This window comes from Eptesicus fuscus, chromosome 9 (assembly GCF_027574615.1).
Source record: "Eptesicus fuscus isolate TK198812 chromosome 9, DD_ASM_mEF_20220401, whole genome shotgun sequence".
Classification (NCBI taxonomy): Eukaryota; Metazoa; Chordata; class Mammalia; order Chiroptera; family Vespertilionidae; genus Eptesicus; species Eptesicus fuscus.
In genome coordinates, this window is record NC_072481.1 from 17,350,312 (window position 1) to 17,372,634 (window position 22,323).

Here is a 22,323-nt window from a genome sequence, read left to right on the forward strand (position 1 = left end):
CTCCAGCCTCGCCTCCCTCCTAGGGACCCTTACGGGCTCGGAGCCCGGCCGACGCCGCTACCTGAAGACTCCTTTTTTTTTTTTTTTTTTTAAGTTAAGGTGAAACACACATGACATACAATTAACCGTCTTAAAGTGAACACCTCATTGGCCTTTAGTACATTCACAGTGTTGTGCAACCACCACCTCTATCTAGTTCCACAGCTTCATCACCCCAAAGGGGTATCTGGCACCAGTTAAGCCGTTTCTCCCATTCATTCCCCTTATTCCCAAACCCGGACAACCTCTCCCATTCATTCCCCTTAGTCCCAAACCCGGACAACCTCTCCCATTCATTCCCCTTATTCCCAAACCCGGACAACCTCTCCCATTCCCCTTATTCCCAAACCCGGACAACCTCTCCCATTCCCCTTATTCCCAAACCCGGACAACCTCTCCCATTCCCCTTATTCCCAAACCGGACAACCTCTCCCATTCCCCTTAGTCCCAAACCCAGACAACCTCTCCCATTCCCCTTATTCCCAAACCGGACAACCTCTCCCATTCCCCTTACTTCCCAAACCCAGACAACCTCTCCCATTCATTCCCCTTAGTCCCAAACCTGGACAACCTCTCCCATTCATTCCCCTTAGTCCCAAACCCGGACAACCTCTCCCATTCATTCCCCTTACTTCCCATACCCGGACAACCTCTCCCATTCCCCTTATTCCCAAACCGGACAACCTCTCCCATTCCCCTTATTCCCAAACCCGGACAACCTCTCCCATTCATTCCCCTTAGTCCCAAACCTGGACCTCTCCCATTCATTCCCCTTAGTCCCAAACCCGGACAACCTCTCCCATTCCCCTTACTTCCCAAACCCGGACAACCTCACCAATTCATTCCCCTTACTTCCCAAACCCGGACAACCTCTCCCATTCATTCCCCTTAGTCCCAAACCCGGACAACCTCTCCCATTCCCCTTACTTCCCAAACCCGGACAACCTCTCCCATTCCCCTTATTCCCAAACCGGACAACCTCTCCCATTCCCCTTATTCCCAAACCCGGACAACCTCTCCCATTCCCCTTATTCCCAAACCCGGACATCCTCTCCCATTCCCCTTTACTTTCCAAACCCGGACAACCTCTCCCATTCCCCCTTACTTCCCAAACCCGGACAACCTCTCCCATTCCCCTTACTTCCCAAACCCGGACAACCTCTCCCATTCCCCTTATTCCCAAACCCGGACAACCTCTCCCATTCCCCTTATTCCCAAACCCGGACAACCATTCTATGCTCTGTCTCTATAGGTTTACATATTCTGGACATTTCATATGAATGCAGCCATACACTATGTGACCTATTGTGTCTGCCTTCTTTCAACTTAGCAAGTTTTCAAGGTTCATCTAAGGTATTGCATGTATCATTACTTCATTACTTTTTGTGGTTGAATAATATTCCACTGTTCTTTTATTCATTCATCAGTTGATGTACATTTGGGTTGTTTCCATCTTTTGGCTTTGGGCTATTGTGATAATAGTACTGCTATGAACCTGAAGCTACATGTATTTGTTCGAGTACCAATTTTCTATTGGGGGACGGCGGGGGGGGGGGTGGGGGGGGGTAGGTGTATATACCAAATACCTAAAGTGAAATTGCTGAATCATATGGGAATTCTATATTTAACTTTTGAGCAACTGCCAAGCTGTTTTCCACAGCAGCCGAAACATTTTATATTCCCACCAGCAATGTTGAAATTTTATAATTTCTCTATTTTTTTTATTACAGTCATCCTAGTGCCTAGATGGATCTTTTACACAAACTCTGTAAGACCCTCCACTGGATGCCCAGCCTAGGAGATAATCAAGAAACAGCAATATGAGAAGTAGAAACAGAGTTTCTGAAAGTGGAATGGTACTTAAAGATCATTCTAGAAACACACCAAATTATTATCACCAGGTAGGAATTATAAATGATTATTATTTCTACCCTGCTTTTGTCTTTTTCCAACTTTTCTGCAATGAACATTTGAAAATGTGCCCCACAGCCATTTTCTCCCAAGTTATACAAACCAGGACTGGCATTTTTCCAACCAAAAGATGATTAATAAAAATAGTTCTACCATTTCATAGAAAACAAAGAAGTGTTAAAATCATGAGTAACAGATAATCTGGCCTAACTCTCTCATCTACAGGAGAGGGAAAAAACTGAGTCCAGAGAGAAAATATGACATAGGCAGGCAAAGGCTATATAAACTACTATTTTCTTGTTCATATTTGCTCATGGCTGAAGGAATGTCAAGGCAAAGCCTTGCCTAGACTCCTACTTATGCTCTTCATTGCACCACACCATTTGATAACGTATTCATTCATTTCACAAATATTAATTTAATGCCTATTTGATCACGACTCTGATAACTTCAGGAAGTGAAAAGTGCAAAGAGAGAGAGAGAACAAAACAGGGAGCTATGATAGAATGACTAAGGAGATCAGGGGTGATTTCTCTGAGGTGACATTTAAGCTGAGACTTTATAGTGAAATGGCAATGCAACGAAAGGACATTGATACCTGTTAAGAGATCAAATATATATACAACATTTTTACCCACAACCCAGCTAAGTCCGGATATCTTGGATATAGATATCCACACTCCAATCCCTATAGCATCTTACCAATCTTTTTTTACCTTACTATTCTTATAGCATCTTTGCTGTTGTTGTTAATCTCACCAGAGGATATTTTTTTCCATTGATTTGAGTGAGAGTAGTAGGGAGGGGAGGGGGGCGGGGGTAGAGAAACATCCCAAAGGCGCCCCGACTAGGGGGGCGGGGATTGCAACCTTGAATCCAGGGACCTGTTCCGAACACGTGACCCTTGAGTGCCTGGGCCCTACGCTCTAACAGACAGTATCTTATTGACCCTAGCGGTCCAGGAAAGGGAAGGTTTCCTTTGGGTGCTTAACAATAATAAACTTGGGATTGGAATCGTGGGGTGAGGGGTGGATGGCACGCTTCAATCTAATGGCTTCTCGCCTTCCCTCGCCCGGGACTCGCCTCCAACGTCCTCCATTCTTGTTTTTCTATCCTTTGGCCCAGGAGACCTTGCTAGGGGTTGGCTACGAACAGGCCCGCCTCCTGCTCAGCATTCGCCGCGAACCCCAGCAGCCCCGCCTCCTCCCTTTCCTGATTCGCTCCTCCCGGCTTCATCCCGCCTCTCCGTGGACAGGATTGGTCGCCGGCCGTCAGCGCCGTTAGCGCCCCCGGGAGTCGGCACCTCTGCGTCCGGAGCTGCGCGGCACTGACAACCATGGCCGTCTCGGCGTCGGCGGCGCGGCTGCGGCTCGGAGTGCGGGGAGTGAGGGCCATGCAAGCCGGAGGCTTCGGCTGCGAACGGGTAGGCCCGCGGCAGAGGCCGCTGCCCCAGCCCTGAGCGCGGGCGCCTCTCCCCGCCCCCACACCTTTCCCAATGTCACGTCTCTCTCCGCAGCCAGCTAATTTCAGCTCGGACGCGGGCGCCATCAGGGAAGCCGGTGGGACCTTCGCAAAGAAAGAGAAGGCCGAAGAGGAGCGATACTTCCGGTGAGGCCCCCGGGGCGGATCCAGCCCTAGATCTCGCAGAGCCTGCCTTCCCGGCCTTCTTAAACTTCCAGTCGCCCTCCCCACCCCTCCCCGGCGCCAGGTCGCCCCACCCCCCCAGCAGAGCTCCCGGGTTCCGGGACCCATGACACCCTTGCTCCTGGTGACCTGCTGATTAGTCCCAGGGCCCCCAATCCAAGCCATTTCCACCTGCACTTCTCCACGGCCCAATTCTTCCGGAGTCATTTACCATCCCCACCCGTGGAGTTCTTCCCAGATCGTGCGAAACGCCCCCAGATCCTTTGCATTGTCTGGATCCAACACCCAATATACATCCTTCCATGATGTGTTCTCCTCCACACGCCTTAGCTTTGCTAGCCCCTGAAGGATGCATCCCCTGACCTCCAAAGGCCTAACTTGGCCAGAGCGAGTGGGTCATAGAGGAGCTGAGTGCTCCAGATTTGAAATTCCCTTCCTCATTTCCTGGAGACTTTTGGCCGGCTCCGCCCAGTATGGAGCGGGGCCCCGCCGGTGTGGCTCAGTGGACGAGCATCACGCGTAAACCAGGAGGCACCATTCTATTCCCGCTCAGGGCACATGCCCAGGTGACAGGCTCTATCCCCAGTAGGGGGCGTGCAGGAGGCAGCCGATTCTATCATTGATGTTTCTTTTTCTCCCTCTCCTTTCCTCTCTGAAATCAATTAAAAATATAGTATATATATTTTTTAAAAAAGTATGGAGTGGGGCCCTAGCTGGTTTGGCTCAGTGGATAGAGCCTCTGGAGAGCAACTGGCATGCGGACCGGGTCCGGAAGGGCAGTACCTTGGTTGCAGGCTCCTCCCTGCCAGGGTCCTGGTCCGGGCTCATGCAGGAGGCAATACATGGATGTTTCTCTCTTTCTCTCTCTCTTCCACTCGTCCTAAAAATCAATGGAAAAATATCCCCGGGTGAGGATTAACAACAATAATAAAAGAAGAGTATGGAGTGGGCTAGGCCTCTACATTTTTACCAACCCTGAGTTATCTTTTACTGACTTCTCTGCACAGTAAGGAATAGCATAGAACTTATCTCTCTGCTTTTCCTTTGACCATCTTTTCACTTCTGCCTTCTCTTCCTCACTCTTAAGAATTATCACCCTGGCCCTGGCCGGTGTGGCTCAGTTGGTTAAGCCTCGCCCATGCTCGGAAAGGTTGCTGATTCCATTCCCGGTCAGGGCACATGCTGGGGTTGTGGGCTCTTACATGAATGTTTCTTCTCCCTTCCTCTTTCTCTGTAAAAATCAACAAACTATTCTTAAAGAAAAAAGTACAGTCCTTAAAGACCACCTACTTGGGCTCCTGTATGTATGTGTGTGTATATATATATATATATATATATATATATATATATTAAATTATTATTATTGTTTGAAGTATTACAAATAGTAGTACATATGTCTCCTTTTTTCCCCCTTTGACCTCCCCCCAGCTTCACCTGCCACCCCCCCCCCCCCCATGTCTTGTATCCATTGGTTATGTTTATATGCATGCATACAAGTCCTTCGGTTGATTTCTTACAGCCCGCCCCCCCCCCCCAACTTCCCCTGCCTTCCCGCTGTAGTTTGACAGTCTGTTCAATGCTTTTTGCCTCTGTATCTATTTTTCCCCATTTCTTTTCTTTAAAAAATCTTGCATCTGCAGACTAGAAATAGACATATAATAACAAAAAATGTTTGAGTCCCAATTTCAATGTCCAACAGTTCTGAAACCCAGTTTCAATGTCAAATAGTTCCTTATGTGTACATGACAGCAATGATATCTGGATGATGGACAGATGGTGGCAATGCAGGTCTGACCCTCTCTGGTTTGGTTTCTGACAACCTGCATCGATGTCCTGTATATTTTTAGATATATTTTTTATTTCAGACAGGAAGAAAGAGAGAGAAACATCAATGATGAGAATCATTGCTCTGCCCTAGCCGGTTTGGCTCGGTGGATAGAGCGTCGGCCTGTGGACTGAAGGGTCCCAGGTTGATTCCGGTCAAGGGCACATGCCCACGTTGCGGGCTAAATCCCGAGTTGGGGGCGTGTGGGAAGCAGCCAATCAATGATTCTCGTCATTGATGTTTCTATCTCTCCCTCTTCCTTCCTCTCTGAAATCAATAAAAAAAATATATTTAAAAAAAAAAGATTCATTGATTGGCTGCCTCCCGCACATCCCCTACTTGGGATTGAGCCAACAACCTGGGCATGTGCCCTTGACCAGAATCAAACCTGGGACCCTTCAGTCTGTAGGCCGAAGCTCGATCCACTGAGCCAAACCAGCTAGGGGGCTCTCTCTCTCCCTCCCTCTCTCTCTCTCTCTCTCTCTCTCTCTTTCTCTCTCTTTTTTTATCCTCACCCGAAGATGTTTTTATTGGTTTTTTTGTTTGTGGTTTTTTTTAGAGAGAGAGAGAGATCAAAGTGAGAGAAACATTTGACCAGTTGCCTCCCATACACACTGCAATGTGAGATTTGAACCCACAACCTAGATATGTGCCCTGACCAGGAAGCAAACCCGCAACCTTTCGATGTACAGGACAACCTTCCAACCAACCTTCCACCCAGCCAGGGCTATATTGTTTCTCAATTGGACTGCCAAGTACTGCCCATGCAAGAGGCCCTTCTCCTCCCCCCCACCCCCTGCCCCCGCCCGCCCCTCTTTTTGGCCTTTACAGTGGGCCACGCATTTCTCTAGGTAAATTAGGATAGATTGCAAATATTTGTCCTTTCACTGTACCCCTTTGTCTACTCCTTATTTCCCCAAAAAGGGATTCTTTTCTCTTGGTTATTCCTCTAATAAGGTATTGGGGACATACGTCATACCTCTCTGGAGTTTTCTGCTCTAATGAGGAATGTAAAAGGAATAGCTCGTGAATGATGGAATTTCAGGCACTAGCACCAGAAAAATGGAGTCATTTGGTCATTTCCTACAGATGGGTACATGTTACGGTGGAGTGTTGTTTCACTAGTGGGGCTTGAGGAGGTAGAAGCCAGACTCCCGTGGGACTGGGACTCCTTTGCCTTAGGTATTGCAGGTTCTGCTTAAAGATCTCTTTCGAGTGATGGACTAGGATTAAACCCAGAGCCACTGTTTGCTTGTAGAGAGCGGACTAAAGAACAACTGGCAGCCTTGAAGAAACACCATGAAGATGAGATCACTCATCATAAAAAGGAGATTGAGCGTCTGCAGAAAGAAATTGAGCGGCATAAGCAGAACATCAAGAAACTGAAAGATCATACTGATGATTAAGTGCACGCAGTTCCCCATAGAATGGCTACATAATGTCCACCTCTATGAAGACATAGTTCTGGTAACTAATATCGTATCTATGCTGCCAACAGATTATAATAAATTGTGATCAGTGAACTGTGTCTAAGCCTTCTATCGTCTGGAGAGGGGTGGGGGAACACTAAATGCTAAAATGTGTCAGACAGGGTATCTGCAATAGGGAGCTTAAAGACAAAGCACAACATGCTAAGTGCTGTGTCACATGGGGAGAACTGGGGGAGGCAGGTATGACATGGGGAGAGGCCCCTTCCCCTGTCTGAGTCAGAGGTTCAGAGAAAGCTTGAAGGGTAAACCCCAATCCAAGGTCAAGAGCAGCCTGGAAAACAGATGAGTAGTTGCTTAAAAAATACAATTCAAGGAACCATCTGTCCATTTTGCATTTATAAGATGGATTAGAGAACTCTTCATATGAACTAATTATCCTTGTTCCAATTATTTTTGTGCAGATTGAGAGAACTGGAATTAGAAGTGATGTGTTGCCTATGGTTAGTAAATTAGAGTTGAAATTTGGCATCTAGGGTTTTTGATTTCTAATCCAATTCTATTAATAGCAGAGAATCACAGTTATATCCTAGGTTATATTTTGCTCCACCGAGCTTGCTCTTGATTCAAAATAGACTTTAACAAACTAGTAGTGTAACTCCTCTAAGCCAAAACAAAAATTTATTTTTGAAGTGATTTTTAGGGCCATTGGCAAGACATTTTCAATTCAACAATTCAATAGATCATTTGCCCCAGAATTACTATGAACAATTTGTTGCAAGACCCTAGTATTACACAAAGGCCTTTAGGGCCATTGAGTAATAAAACCTTGGACAAGTCATTGACCCTGCTCTTGCAGACAGGACACTAGATGGCTGTTTCCAAAACACTTGTCCATGATGCTGCTGATGGGAAGTTTGTAAATAGTACCGAGGTGTAAGTACTGAGATTCAAGTGGCCAGTAACAAAATGACCTCCAAGACAAAGTACAAGAAATGATCATGGTAAGGTCACATGCCTTTTTAAAAATTTTGCAACAGTACAAAATTTGGAAAATTTACAAATGACATAAGGAACAAGTAACATCTTTCATTTTGCTTTTTAAGAAAATCCTCACCCAAGGATATGTTTTTACTGATTTTAGAGAAAGTGGAAGGTTGCCTCCTGTGTGTGCCCAACCAGGGATCGAATCCAAAAACAGGCCTGTTCCCCATCCCAAAATCAAACTGGCAGCCTTTCGGTGCTCCAACCAACTGAACCACACAATCAGGATCATTTTTGCTTTCTTTTTTTTACTAAAATTATAAAGGCATACAAAATCCCCTAAAAGTCTAATGATGATTGGATAAAGCAAGTAAAAGTTAAAACTTTAAGATGAAGATGATGAATCAACGTGAATTCTTAAGTAAAATAAATTTTGGAGCAGCCTAATTTAAAACTAGCAAGTGTCCATGATCCAGCAGCATCTGGGAAATTTGTTAGAAATGGAAATTCTCAGGCCCCATCACAGACTTGCTGAGAATGAGGGTGGGACCCAGCAATCTTTGTGTGTGAGTGTGTGTGTTGTTTTTTTAATATATTTTTTATTGGTTTCAGAGAGGAAGGGAGAGGGTGCGATAGAAACATCCATGATAAGAGAGAACCACGGATCGGGTGCCTCCTGCACGCCCCCTACTGGGGATCAAGCCCACAACCCCGGCATGTGCCCTGACCAGGAATCGAACCTGTGACCTCCTGGTTCATAGGTCGATGCTCAACCACTGAGCCACGCCAGCTGGGCTGGACCCAACAATCTTAACAAGCTCCCGCAGGTGATTCTGATTTGCACTAAAGTTTGAGGACCACTATACTACAAATACAATAGTTCTGAAATTTGCTGGTCTTGGGCGTAGAACACTTTTGTAAAGGCATTTTATTAAATATAATAATGATATAGCTACATAGTTCTTTTTTTTAATTGAATTTATTGGGGTGACAGTGGTTAATAAAATTATATAGGTTTCAGATATACAATGCAATACATCGTCTGTATAGTGTATTGTGTATTTACCACCCCAAGTCAAGTATCCTTCCATCACCATAATATAGTTCTTAATATGAAAGCTATTTGAGGATATGAAATTTTTTTAAAAATTATATTCTACTGATTTTTTCACAGAGAGGAAGGGAGAGGGACAGAGAGCCAGAAACATCAATGAGAGAGAAACATCGATCAGCTGCCTCCTGAACACCCCCCACTTGGGGATGTGCCCGCAACCAAGGCATATGCCCCCGACCGGAATCGAACCCGGGACCCTTCAGCCCGAAGGCTGACACTCTATCCACTGAGCAAAACCAGCCAGGGCTGAGGATATGAAAATTAAAGTATATTAAGCATTATTCTTGTACAAAACATGAACATTTTATTTTTTTTAATTGATTTTAGGGAGAAACATCGATTTGTTGTTCTACTTAGATTTTATTGGTTGATGCTTCTATGTGCCCTGACAAGGGATCAAACCTGCAACCTTGGTATTATATCAGAACAACACAAACCAACTGAGTTACCCTGGCCCGGGATAACATTAACATTTTAGAACATAGCCTTCCATAGAATACAATTTGGAAAATACTGTACTGATTTATTGCATTACTTTAAGTTCTTTTTGTTTACAAGTAACAGAAACCAGCACTGGCTAGCTTAAGGAAGAGAAAAAGTAATTTATTAAAAGAACAGGGGCTATTGTTTCAGAAACTCAAGAAGACTTGAGCACACAAAACTTGGAAAAGGCAGGGGCCAGAGAACTCTACGAGCAGATCTGTCTAAACAGCTTCCCAACCACCTGTGTCAGAATCATCGGGGCCAGCCCAGCTGGGTGTCTCAGTGGTTGAGAGTCAATCTATGAACCGTTAGTTAGATTCCTGGTCAGAGCACATGCCCAGGTTTCGGGCTCGATCCCCAGTGTGGGGCATGCAGGAGGCAGCCAATCAGTGATTCTCTCTCATCATTGATGTTTCTATCTCTCCCTCTCCTTTCCTCTCTAGAATGAATAAAAATGTATTAAAAAAAAAATCACGGAGCCATTTAAAAAATAAATATTTCAATGGAATTTCACACAATGAACTTACTTAACAATTGCACAACAATTTATGGAGCACTTAACAAATACTTGACTCATTAAATCTCATTATATTTCTGGCAAATGTGTCCATACCATTAGTTTAATTTCATTACCAAAGTAACTGAAGCAGGGGACGGTGAAGTAACTTTTCAAGGTCGCACAGCCAGGCTTGTGCTGAGCCCAGACTTGACTTCAGAACTCGTAGTCCCACAATCTCGAGTTGCAGTCCCAGTGTTGTGGTTCAGCTGCCTATTAGCTCCCTCCTCAATGTGAGACAGGTCAGGGAGCTTGCCTGGACATCTGGGGGTGGGTGGCACAGGCAGAGGTTCCTGGCAGTAAATGTTGAAATGCCTGGACTTGGCATTGTGTTAGATTTTGGCTGTGACGTGAATCCCATCAGCACGTCCATGCATGCCTATATAGTGCACACACATTTGCAATAGAGCTGGGTTTAGATTTTCACATCAGTAAATACAAAGTGGTAATCCTCAACCCAGGCTGCGCATTGAAATACTGGGGAGTTTTAAAATTAAACCAATGCCTCAGGACCAGTTAAATCCAAATCTCTGAGAGGGGGGCCTGGGCATGAGTATTTTCAAAAAGCTCTCTAGGTTTTTCCAATATGTGGTTCGAGTTGAGAACCACGGGTGTAAAGGTATGGACTGCAGGTTGTTCCCTGCATAAGGACACCTAGTTGAAGGGGCCAGGGCGGACTAAAATTCTGCTCACCAAGCAGTGTACTAGTACTATAATTGAAAAAGAGTCACCTTTTGTCGTCTGATTTCCATAAAAAGGACTCTGGGTCATTCCACTACTCTCAAATATGCATTGCTGCATAACCTACATAATCCATTTTCAGATCTTTTAAAATGTGTAGATTAAAAATTAAGCCCTGGCCAAGTAGCTCAGTTCGTTAGAGCACTGTCGGGATATGCCACGGTTTCTGGTTCATTCACCGGTCAGGGCACATACGAGAATCAACCAATGCATGCAACAACAAATTGATGTTTCTCTCTCCCTACCCATCTGTCTCTAAAGATCAATAAAATATAAATAAAGTTTACATTTAGCATCTACTGTATGCTGGGCACTTGATATACACTGGGAATACAACTACCAAACAATCTAAGCTCCTGTCCTTACGGGACCCACAGCTGACTGGGAAGGACAAGTGACTAAACAACAGTGTGGGAAACATTCTGATGGTGATGCGTACAGAGTGCTTGGGGAGGATACTGGACAGGCACTGCCCAGACCTGGGGCTTGAAGGGCCCGCACCGTGGAAAAGGTGTTAGCAGCAGCCAGATAAAAGGGAGGGGTGGCATTCAAGGCTGAGTGACAGCATGTGAAGAAGCATGGGTTTGGGGGCATTCACAGTTCAGCCTGTCCAGCTGGAACATGGTGGGGAATGATGGGAAAGAGGAGGTAGTGTGGTTGAGAGCCTACCAATCTTCCGGTGGGGGGGAGGGGGCGGTGGCCACTTGAAAGCATAATCAGTGTCCCTCTTCTCAGTCCTTCCTCCCTCCTTTCTTCTTTCCAGCCTCCCTCCCGCCCTCCTTTACCTCTTCTGTTTAGGTAGAGTAGTCCTCTATTAGAGCAGAAAACACCTAAACCACTTGTACCCTACTTCAAGGAATCTTTAACTGCAAGCACTGGAAAGGAACAAAAAGCTTGGGAGCAGGCAAAGAAACAAAGAGCATGGGGACACATAGCCACTGCTTCGCTTGGTGCCACCTGGCACAAACTCACAGTTAGCAGATTCCACAGATTCCTCCTTGTTCACCACTCTTCTGTAATTGGGTAAAATTCACGTAACAAAGAATGAATCCTCAACCATTTAAAGCAGTGGTCACCAACATTTCCGACCTCATGGACCACCCGTTGGCAACTGCTGATTTAAAGTGTAAAATTCAGCCCTAACCGGTGTGGCTCAGTGGATAGAGCGTCTGCCTGCGAACTGAAGGGTCCCAGGTTCGATTCCGGTCAAGGGCATGTACCTTGGTTGTGGGCACATCCCCAGTAGGTGGTGTGCAAGAGGCAGCTGATCAATGTTTCTCTCTCATTGATGTTTCTAACTCTCTATCCCTCTCTCTTCCACTCTGTAAAAAACGCAATAAAAACTTAAAAAATAAATGAAGTGTAAAATTCAGTGGCATTTGATATATTCAACATGTGCAAACACCACCTCTAGCAGTTTGACTGCATTTTTATTACACCCCAAATGACATACCCATTAAGTAGTCACTCTCTATTCCCCCAGCCACCCAACTACTAGTCTGCTTTCTATCTATAAACTTGTCTATTCTGAATATTTCATATAAATGAAATCATATCATATGTGACCTTTTGCATCTAGCTTCTTTTACTTAGTGTGATGTTTTCAAAGTTTACCCACGTAGCATGTTTTAATACTTCGTTCCTTGTTTATGGCAGACTAATACTCTATTGTATAGATATACAACTTTTGGTTATCCATTCACTAGTTGATGGACATTTGGCTTGTTTCCACCTTTTGGCCATTGTGAATAGTGCTTCTAAAAACACTCATGTACCAGTATTTGTTTGGACATCTGTTTTCAGTCCTTTTGGATACATGCCTAGGAGCGGGAATTGCTGAGTCATATGGTAATTCTATGTTTAACTTATTGACAAACTGCCAAACTTTGTTCATAGCAGCTGCAGTATTTTACAGTCCCATCGGCAATGTACAAGAGTTCCAGTTTCTCCACATCCTCACCAATACTTGTTGTATCTGAATTTTTGATGTTGAGGCAAGACGCTAGGACAATTTACTTGGCAAATGGAATGAGGGAAACTGAGACAAGTAGTTAAAGAAGGTCGAGCAATTAACAGCCTGCTAACCAAGGTCTTATCTCCCCTAAGCAAGGATGCTTAGGAGCAGATGGTTTGCACCTCTGCTCCCCAACTAGAGAGTGAGTGGTTTAAATCACCCTAGTCAAGGAGATAGATAACAGGACCCAGTTAGTGCCATTAGTGCCAGCCAAACCCCAGAACAGATGAAGTCAGGGAAATAAATAACAAAAGAAACAGCAACAATTAGAACCAAAATAAAAGTAAAGCAGTGAAGCTGACCGGAGAATGATACCAAACTCCCCTCTACACTCATTTTGATGCACCAGCTTATTAAAGGGCACACCTAGAAAGCTGTTGAATATTCAGTTGAGACCTTCTCTAGAACTCCCACCTTCAGAAAACATAAAAACGCTTAAGACAAAGGATGCCAGTGCCTGGTCTGCCTTGAGCACACCTGCAGGCCCTACCCCCCACTTTTTTTCTGGGGTTTATATCTTTGCTTTCTTTCTCCTAAGCTCTGAGGATTCCCATGAGACTTGCAACCAGGGGAGCAGCAGGCAGCAGCAGCTTATCCCAGACTAACCTCCTGAACCTGTCTCCAAGGGGCCCCCTTTTGCCTCTGTAACTTATTTCCTGAGTCCATGCAGCCCAGCATGGCTCACTTCTGCCTCTGTGACTTCCTTTCCTGAATCTAGGTAGTTCATCCTAGGTTCACTCCTGTTGCTGTGATCTTGACTCTTTTATCTTTTTTAAAAAATATTTTTATTGATTTCACAGAGGCAGAGAGAAAAACATCAATGATGAGAGAGAATCTGACCGTGACCTCCTGCTTCATAGGTTGACATTCAATCACTGAACCACACCATCCAGGCTCCAGTGATTTTTAGAGAAAGTGGAAGGGAGAAGGAAGGGGGAGAGAGAGAGAAACATTGTGAGAGACAAACATCCATTGGTTGCTTCCCTCACGCACAACCAGGGCAGGGATCAAACCTGCAACCTAGGTACTGCCCTTGACCGGGAATCAAACCCTCAACCCTCTGGTGCACAGGCCAACACGCCAACCACTGAGCCCTGCCAGTCAGGACTCCACTTGATTATTAACATTTCCTCTGCCAAGGTCACTCTTTGGTAAGTATTCACATTGGACACAAATATCTCCCCCCCCCCCTTAGAGACAGTTTCTTGTCACCCCCAAACATCTTCCTTCCAAATCCCTGATCATCCAGCCAAACCATTGGTCACAACCCATCCGGTATATATTTGTTGAATGCCTACTGTGTCAGGACTGTGCTAGTGCCAGGAATACAACAACAAAACAGAATCCTGCCCTCATACAGCTTCAGTAATGTGAGGGAGGCAAAAAAAATAAACAAGTATATATGTTAGGTGAAAGAAGAAATAAAGTTGGGTAAAGGGACATAAAGTGGCTGGAGGTGAACTATTTTATATAGTGTGATCTGAAAAGGTGGTCACCTTATAGAGTGAGCTGATAGGGTGAGGCCTAAAGATTACATTAGCATAAGCTGTGAAGGTACAAAGTGTTCCAAGCTGAAGTCTAATAGCAAAGGCAAAGAACCTGAGATGAGTGGCTCAACATGGCCAAAAAACAGCAAGTGGCCAGAAAGTTGGGGTACAGTGAGCAAGGGGAGTGAGAAGCTGATGAGAGCCATCTATGAGACTGCACATCTGGTAGCAAAAATTTCCACCTCTGGACATTTCATTCCATTTGGTTTTATTCAAATTGGCTGACTTTGGCCTGGTCTTATCAAGAAAAATAAGCACCTCAAGTTAATGAGTAAAGAACCAAATGAGGTAGTTAAAAGTGCCTGGGTAGTGAGATGAGAAACCCTGGTTCTAATCTCCATTCTGTCACTGCCTTACCCTTTGATCTTGAGCAACAGTGTGTTTGAGCAAGAGTAGAAGGAAGTTCAGATGAAAGGGAAGGCACAGGACCATCATGGGGCTTTGAATACCTTGTTAAATAATCTTGACCCCATTCAGGGGTTTCAAACTCAGGTTCCTACAGAAGCCAGGCAGATAAATAAGAGGTCTGTGTGTTGTTATTATGGGAACTAAAAACTGGAAAAGACAGGTTCAGCTACGTAGTCCCACCAATGGCCCCAGGAATGCAAACCCAGTGTTAATACATCTTCCTCTTTTCTAAGAAAATTCGTAAGTTGGGGAACTTATGTCAAATCTCCTAATATTAAAAAATCTTAGCAACTAATCCTATTTTTTGTTGAGCCCAGAGGACTGAACAGCTTATATCAGCAGACCAAATATGTATGACCCATTGAATGACCATACACAGCCTGGACAATGGGAGCCATGAAGAGTTTTAAGGCCAGTGGTGACTTGGTCAGACTATTTTCAGGTGTCTGGGCTTATCTGAGCTACTTCTGTTTCTGCTTTTATCTTCCTCATCTATCTGATCCTGGCTGTCAGATTCTGGGTATTATTCAGCCCTGTTCCCCAACCCAAGCATAGCACTAGGCCCATTCATAGGTGTTGCTGTGGATTGAATTGTGTTCTCCAAAATATGTATGTTGAAGCCTTAACCGCAGTGTCATGGTATTGGGAAATAGAGTACTTGGGAGGTAATTAGGTTTAAATGAAGACATGAAAATGGGGCCCTCATCATGGGCTTAGTGACCTTGTAAGAAGAGACAGCAGAGAACTTGCTTGCTAGCTCTTTGCCATGTGAGGACACAGCATGAATGCAGCCACCTGCAAGCCAGTAAGGGAGCTCTCACCAGAACCCGACCATGCTGGCACCTTGAACTCTGACTTTCCCGCCTCCAGAACTGCGACAAAATAAATTTTGGTTGTTTAGGCTACTCAGTCTTTGATATTTTATTATGGTAGCCAGAGCTGAATAAGACAGGCATCAATAATGTTCACAGAAGCAACTTTATTTTAAATTTTAAAAAATATATATATTTTTAATATTTCAGAGAGGAAGGGAGAGGAAGAGAGAAATAGAAACATCAATAATGAAAGAGAATCATTGATCGGCTCTTTTCCACAGTGGCTGCACCAGTCTGCATTCCCACCAGCAGTGCACGAGGGTTCCTTTTTCTCCACATCCTCACCAGCACTTGTCGTTTGTTGATTTGTTGATGATTTGTTGATGATAGCCATTTTGACAGGTGTGAGATGGTACCTCATTGTTGTTTTGACTTGCATCTCTCGGATGGTTAGTGACTTTGAGCATGTTTTCATACAGTCTTTTGGCCTTGGACATACAGTCTCGGTATGTCCTCTTTTAAAAAGTGCCTCTTTAGTTCCTTTGGCAGGCTCAATTTTTTAACCAGTGTGGGGCGTGCAGGAAGCAGCCAATCAATGATTCTCTCTCATCATTGATGTTTCTATCTCTCTCTCCCTTCCTCTCTGAAATCAATAAAAATATATGTTCTTTTAAAAAGCAAAACAGAATAAATGCATCCATGAGTGGAACAACAGATTGATGTGTCTCTTTCTCTTCCTCTCTCTCTAGGGTCAATTAAAACAATTAAAAACACACACAAATATTATAGAAATGAATAAAAAGTCTTACAATTTCTCTATCCCCCTCCACCCCAGAGGTAACCGGATGCTAACGATTTGTTGCAAACTGCCCATTAATTCCAGACTTTTCTTGCCTCTGTATAATCATGTACATATATGTTTTTGAGATCATTCCATATGTATGATCGTGCAACTTGCTTTTTGTTTTAACCTAATATTAAATCCTGAACACATTTTCATTTCACGCAGAGCAGTAGAGCAGTCCCTCCGTTTCTGTGCTGCGTGATGTTTCATTGTGAGGACGAATCTGTTTATTACTCCAGCCAGTCCCCTTTGAGGGGCATTTTGGTCGCTTCCAGGGTTACGCTTGCTTTTACAATAGCACGACGAAGAAGTGTAAGACTAGCTTAAGTCCGAAAGCCTTAAACATTAAAAAAAAACAAAAGGTGAAAATATTCGGGCCATCTCTTTTGTACCTTTATGCTTTTCTGTATATCCCAAATTTTCTTAAATAATACATGTCACATCATTCGGAAGAGCAAAACTAAGTTATAACCAAAATTTCATTAAAAATAAAAAAAAAAATAGAAAGTGAGGAAGAAAGAAACAAAAAACAGACGGGATAGTCCCGGCCCCCCCCCCCTCCCACGAAGGCGGGGCCGGGAGAGCGAAGGGGCGGGCCTCCAAGGTCCGCACCAATCAGAGCCTGGTTGGTAGGCAGACCCAGGAGCATTTGGAGACAAACCCCGCCCCCGAAAGCCCCCTCAGGGGTTAGCTTCTCCAGCGCCTGGAAACCAGCGCGGGTCAGGCCTGCGCGCCGCTTCGGGCTGCTATTGGCTGCCGGGTAACCCAGCCCCGCTGCCTGCTCACTGGCCGGGGCGGCTTACGTCAGAGGAGCCTGTTGCTGAGCAAAAATAAGTGGTGCAGCCTCTCCTCCGGAGAGACATCACAAAGAGGGGGCGGGGGTTCGGGGGTGAGAATTGGGGACATCTGTAATAGTGTCAACAATAAAAAGAGAGAGAGAGAGAGAGATTGAGAGAGAGAGAGAGAGAGAGAGAGAGAGACAGAGAGAGAGAGAGAGAGAGAGGCAGTAGGACTGCCAACGTACTGGGAGCCTTTGGGTGAAAAAAGCAAGAGTACTAACCACCGTTTATGTATTCAGTTCCTGCCCCATGCCAGGCTCCGTGCTTCAAACTCTGCAATATTAATGGTTATAATCACCTTTCTTGAACACCCACTGTCGTCCTGCACTAAGTTAGGTACTTTCAAATAACAGCAACAGTATAAATAATAATAATTATTATTATTACAGTTTATTGAGCACTTGATCTGCATCAAGCCTTGTTAAGGGATTTGTATGCATTAGCGCTCATCCTCACAACAGCCCCAGTGGATTGCCCCATTTTACACAGGAAACACGTTCCGAGAGGTGATGTGACTTCCGTAGGTTCACACAGCTAAAAACCTTCAGCTCTGATATCCTAATCCAAGTGCAACTTTTTTTTTCGGGGTTGGAGAGGAGGGAAATCTTAAAGGCAGGAAGAGGTGGGCTGGGAAAGGTGATGGGAGCCAGGGCCATTGCTCCAGGGACAGCCTCAGGGTGTCTGAGAAGTGGATGTAGGGCCTCTAGAAGTGGAGAGGGGGAAATAGAGGAAGACGCCGGAACAAAGAGAATTGTTCTTCCTGGAAAGGTGTCACTCCTGGGGCAGCCTTTGTCGGTGGCCCTGGACTTGGGGGTCTGGACCCCAAGGTTCTAGTCTCCATTCTGTGACCAACTTTCTGAGGACCTTGGACATATGAATTATTCTCTCTGGACCTCAGGCTTCCTGCCTGTAAAATGCAGGAGTAGGCCAAAACAATGGGAAGTGCATTCAGGCTGGAAGGTCCTTGAGGAGTCTGGTCTGGTCCCTCCTGGAAGCAGGGAATCTTCAGCATCCACACGATCTTTACTTAGCTGTTGCCTGCCCACTTTTCAGGGCCTTCAGGCTGTGATATGGGACCTGACAATCCTATAAACTCAAAACGGTTTGGGGCACCTCAGTCCACCCTTCTTCCCAGTCCGTTCTGCGCTGTAGCACGGTCCTGCCTGTAGGGGGCGCTAAGGACTCATTCAGCCGACAAAGCCAACCTATATTCATAGTGAATTATCCCAAAGCACCCAGCTGGTCAGTTTTTGTATTTGATTTGCTTTGATTTTATTAAGAGGAGTGAGTTTTTTTGAAACCTGGTTTCCGTCCCCAGTATATAATCAATTAAACCGAATTATATGCATTGCCCAGTCCTCTCCACAGTGGCTCTAGAGGGTTAGAGCTAATTTCCAATCCCTTTGTTTTACAGATGAGAAAACAGGTTCTAAGAGCTGGGGTGGGTGGGGGGGGGGGATTCTCTTTCAGTCATACAGCTACAAACTAGGATTCCTGGGGCAGTGCTCTTGAGAGACGGTTGGCTCTGATTCCGAGAGTCCGTTTGTTCTGCCTCCTGGAGCACAACTCCAGGGGACAATTTCCATTTTAATTGTGTAGCTCCTCAGCTCAGCACCTGTCAGCGCAGGAGGACCTCCCTCAGCATCTACCACAATGACTGCTTAATGAGTGACTGAATGGACGAATGTGTGAATGAGCCGCAGAGGGTGAGTCCGCTTCGGCTTTCTTAAACCTGTAGGAGTTGGGCTTTTCCCCTGAAAGCTCTCCCAAGGCAGGGATTGTATTCTGAGATGGGGGGGGCGGCGGGGAGGTGTTGAGAACAATGAGAAGAGCTTTGGATATTACATGTGGGTGATAAATCATAGCCCCAGGTGTGGTCAGAGACAAAGTCATTATAGCAAAGTGACCCCATAATTTGGGATTATAAAATTAATTCAGAAAGAATGAATACAAAACAGAAGAGACTTCCATTAGAGTTAAAATCCGAGAGAGGGTCTGAAGCAGAGGAAACCAAAAGCATTTCAAATGCAATGTAGACGTAGCTTCAGGACTGGAATGTGATTGAGGAATAATAAAAGCTTTGGTCAATCCGTGGCCTCGGCATGGCTGATGCAAGAGTACAGAGAGTATGGCAACAGAAAGTAGAGGTCCAAAAATACTAGTCATAGGGGAGGGGAGGAATAAACTCAGCCAGAGTCACTGGGCCATGCCCCACTGGACCTGAAGTTTTACTGGTTGGATTTCCAGAGCCCAGGACACTGTCTGGTGCATACTAGGTAGTCAATAAATATTTCCTGGGTGAAAGAAAAAAGGAAGAATCCAGAGGACTGACCAGCAGGTTTGCTCTGCATGGAGCCAGTTCCATGACATATTTTCATTGGTTCCTTTTGGCTCAGATTCCAGCTGCCCTAACCACCTTCAGAAGATAACTTGGCTTTTCATGGAGGCTCTCCTATCAAAAGGCATGCCTGGCCCATCTCTTATAGGCCACTTGATCATCGTGTTTCTCACTCCCAATTAATTGGAATTCTGCTTTACGCATTAGTTCCCTGTGCTAGCCTGCTTCTTACATACACACTCAGCTTCTTCTCTCATTAGTGGTACAGTGGAGTTTCTGCTTTAGAGTCATTCCTGCCTGAATTTGAATCCTTACTCGACATATTACCAAACTCTCAGACCACGGCCAACACACCTCTTAAACTTCAGTTTCCTCATTTGTCAAATGGGGGAATAATGCCTACCTCACCAGGTTGTAGTGAGAGTTACAGGAGATAACAGATGAATCCTGGACTATTGTTGGAGTTCAGCAAAAGGTAGTATCTGTGCCTCTTTTGAGCTTTTCCTTCCTTAGAGACTGGTAACAAAAGCTCATGCAATTTAGTATATCAGTATTGCCTTTTCTTTTCACAAAATCTCTAACTTTGTAAGTGAAACCTTGAAAAAATTTAGTCACTTCCTTGAAGATTCTAAAGGGTTATTCTACAGAGGAAAGTATTCATATTGACTCACTCAAAAATATTTACTGAGGAATCAGTACATGATAGTGGGGGATACAGACACAACTGGGCACAGTTCCTGCATTAAAGGAGCTTTGACAGCCCAGCCGGCCTGGCTCAGAGGTTGAGTGTCAACCTATGAACCAGGAGGTTAGGGTTTGATTCCTGGTCAGGGCACATGCCCGGGTTGTGGGCTCCATCCCCAGTGCGGGGCGTGCAGGAGGCAGCCAATCAATGATTCTCTCTCATCGTTGATGTTTCTATCTCTCTCCCTTTCTCTTCCTCTCTTAAATATACAAAAATACTAGAGGCCCGGTGCACGATATTCACAGTCTGGGAGCCCTTGGGGAATGTCTGATTGATGGCTTAGGCCCGCTCCCCATGGTAGCAGGCCTAAGCCAGCAGTCAGATATCCTTAGCACTGCCACAGAGGCGGGAGAGGCTCCTGCCACTGCCGCTGGTGCACCAGCTGTGAGCCCGGCTTCTGGCTGAGCGGCGCTCCCCCTGTGGGAGCACACTGACCACCAGGGGGCAGCTCCTGTGTTGAGGGTCTGCCCCCTGGTAGTCAGTGTGCATCATAGCAACCAGTCCTTTAGCAGTTTGGTCAATTTGCATATTAGCCTTTTCTTATATAGGATATATTAAAAATAAATAACTAAATAAATAAGCTCTGGCACAGCCTGGTACAGTCAAAAGAAGATATTATATGACTCTGATGCTAAGTTTTACCTTTCTAAGTAAGCTGAAGTTTCTTCCCTTTCAAAAGTAGTCAATAACATATTCCATTGTTTGTTAGAGAGAAGCGGTAAGCTATGTAGACATAACAAGGCTGCTGCATCATGTTGAAGACCCATGGTATAAAGAGGTAGAAACAGCCGAAACCGGTTTGGCTCAGTGGATGGAGCGTCGGCCTGCGGACTGAAAGGTCCTGGGTTCGATTCCGGTCAAGGGCATGTACCTTGGTTGCGGGCGCATCCCCAGTGGTGGGTGTGCAGGAGGCAGCTGATCGATGTTTCTCTCTCATCGATGTTTCTAACTCTCTATCCCTCTCTCTTCCTCTCTGTAAAAAATCAATAAAAAAATTAAAAAAATAAAGAAGTAGAAACAATGTGTTGAGGAGTGGGAGAGAGGACTTGGAGCTGAGCTGAAGAAGCAATGTTTTCTGTAGGAAGTGGCGTTTCAAAGCCTTCATTCAGGCCACAAACATGAATGAAGACATTGAATGCTGGGTAGGATTTCAATAGGCAGAGATTTGCAGAGGGAACTTCTGGAAGAAGGGCTTGAAGGCCAGAACATTGGGCTAGGTGGCATGTGGCAGAAGACAAAGATGTGGGCCCTATCTTCAAATAACTCATAATCAAAAGGGTCAGATAAGACCTGCACACAGAAAATTATACCACAAGGTAGAAAGTGATAGGTCTTATAAAGGAGATCCAAATCAAGTGCCTTGGGAGCTCAGCAGAGGGTGAGATTTATTTCCTTCTCCCAAGAAGTTGGAGGCAGAAGACCAAGCCATAAGGGACATTTTTGGAATCATAAGCCTAGACTCAGAAGTTTCAGAGGGGACCTTTGTAGGTCATTTAGTCCACTTGCTCCAGCCATGATTCTCTATTCAGAGTTAACAATGGCTTTAAAATTGAAACAAAAAAAGTGGAGCTCTGAAGAAAAACTGTGAGGAAGAGAATCTGTGGGAAGGGGGCTGAAGATTAAATCAGCTTACAGGTGCTGAGGGGCTGGTGGGAGAGACTTTCTCCCAAAGGGAGAGTTAAAGGCCAGGAAAGGAATGAGATCAAGCACGGAGAGCAGTCTGGATAGATGAGGGATAAAAACAAACTAGGGAAACATCCACGTTCCAGGGGTGGCAGGATTGAGGAGTCAGAGAAGGAGTGGCCAGAGAGGTGAGAAAAGATCCAGTGGACCGCCTTATCGCAAAGTTTCTAGAAACGGGTGGCAGGGATGGAAAAAGGACCCGAGACTCAAAGGAGCAGTAGGGGGACACCTGCGGCAATAGGGACTGAAGTTAGACTGGGGGTTGCCAAGGACATTTCAAAGAATGAAGGCTTTCCCAGAGACTCTACAAATAAGGTGGATTCTCTGTGTCTGATACATTTTAAGGGCGGAGCCCTCCCCGGAGAC

The 22,323-nt window shown here is 45.2% G+C and overlaps 1 protein-coding gene across 1 annotated transcript; it reads left to right on the top strand.

The window, feature by feature from the left end:
- Window positions 1-3,218: 3,218 nt before the first annotated feature.
- On the top strand, window positions 3,219-6,942 carry ATP5IF1 (ATP synthase inhibitory factor subunit 1). Its single transcript, XM_008147991.3, has 3 exons — window positions 3,219-3,373; window positions 3,467-3,558; window positions 6,678-6,942. Exons 1-3 carry the CDS (start codon window positions 3,287-3,289, stop codon window positions 6,823-6,825), a joined length of 327 nt encoding a protein of 108 aa, XP_008146213.2. The 5' UTR covers window positions 3,219-3,286; the 3' UTR covers window positions 6,826-6,942.
- Window positions 6,943-22,323: the final 15,381 nt, after the last annotated feature.

Excerpts from the sequence above, each read along its gene's own strand:
- ATP5IF1 (XM_008147991.3), top strand. The coding sequence starts at position 3,287 with ATGGCCGTCTCGGCGTCGGCGGCGCGGCTGCGGCTCGGAGTGCGGGGA. Across the intron at positions 3,374-3,466 it reads GAGGCTTCGGCTGCGAACGG|CCAGCTAATTTCAGCTCGGA; the intron begins GTAGGCCCGCGG and ends CTCTCTCCGCAG. Across the intron at positions 3,559-6,677 it reads GAAGAGGAGCGATACTTCCG|AGAGCGGACTAAAGAACAAC; the intron begins GTGAGGCCCCCG and ends GTTTGCTTGTAG.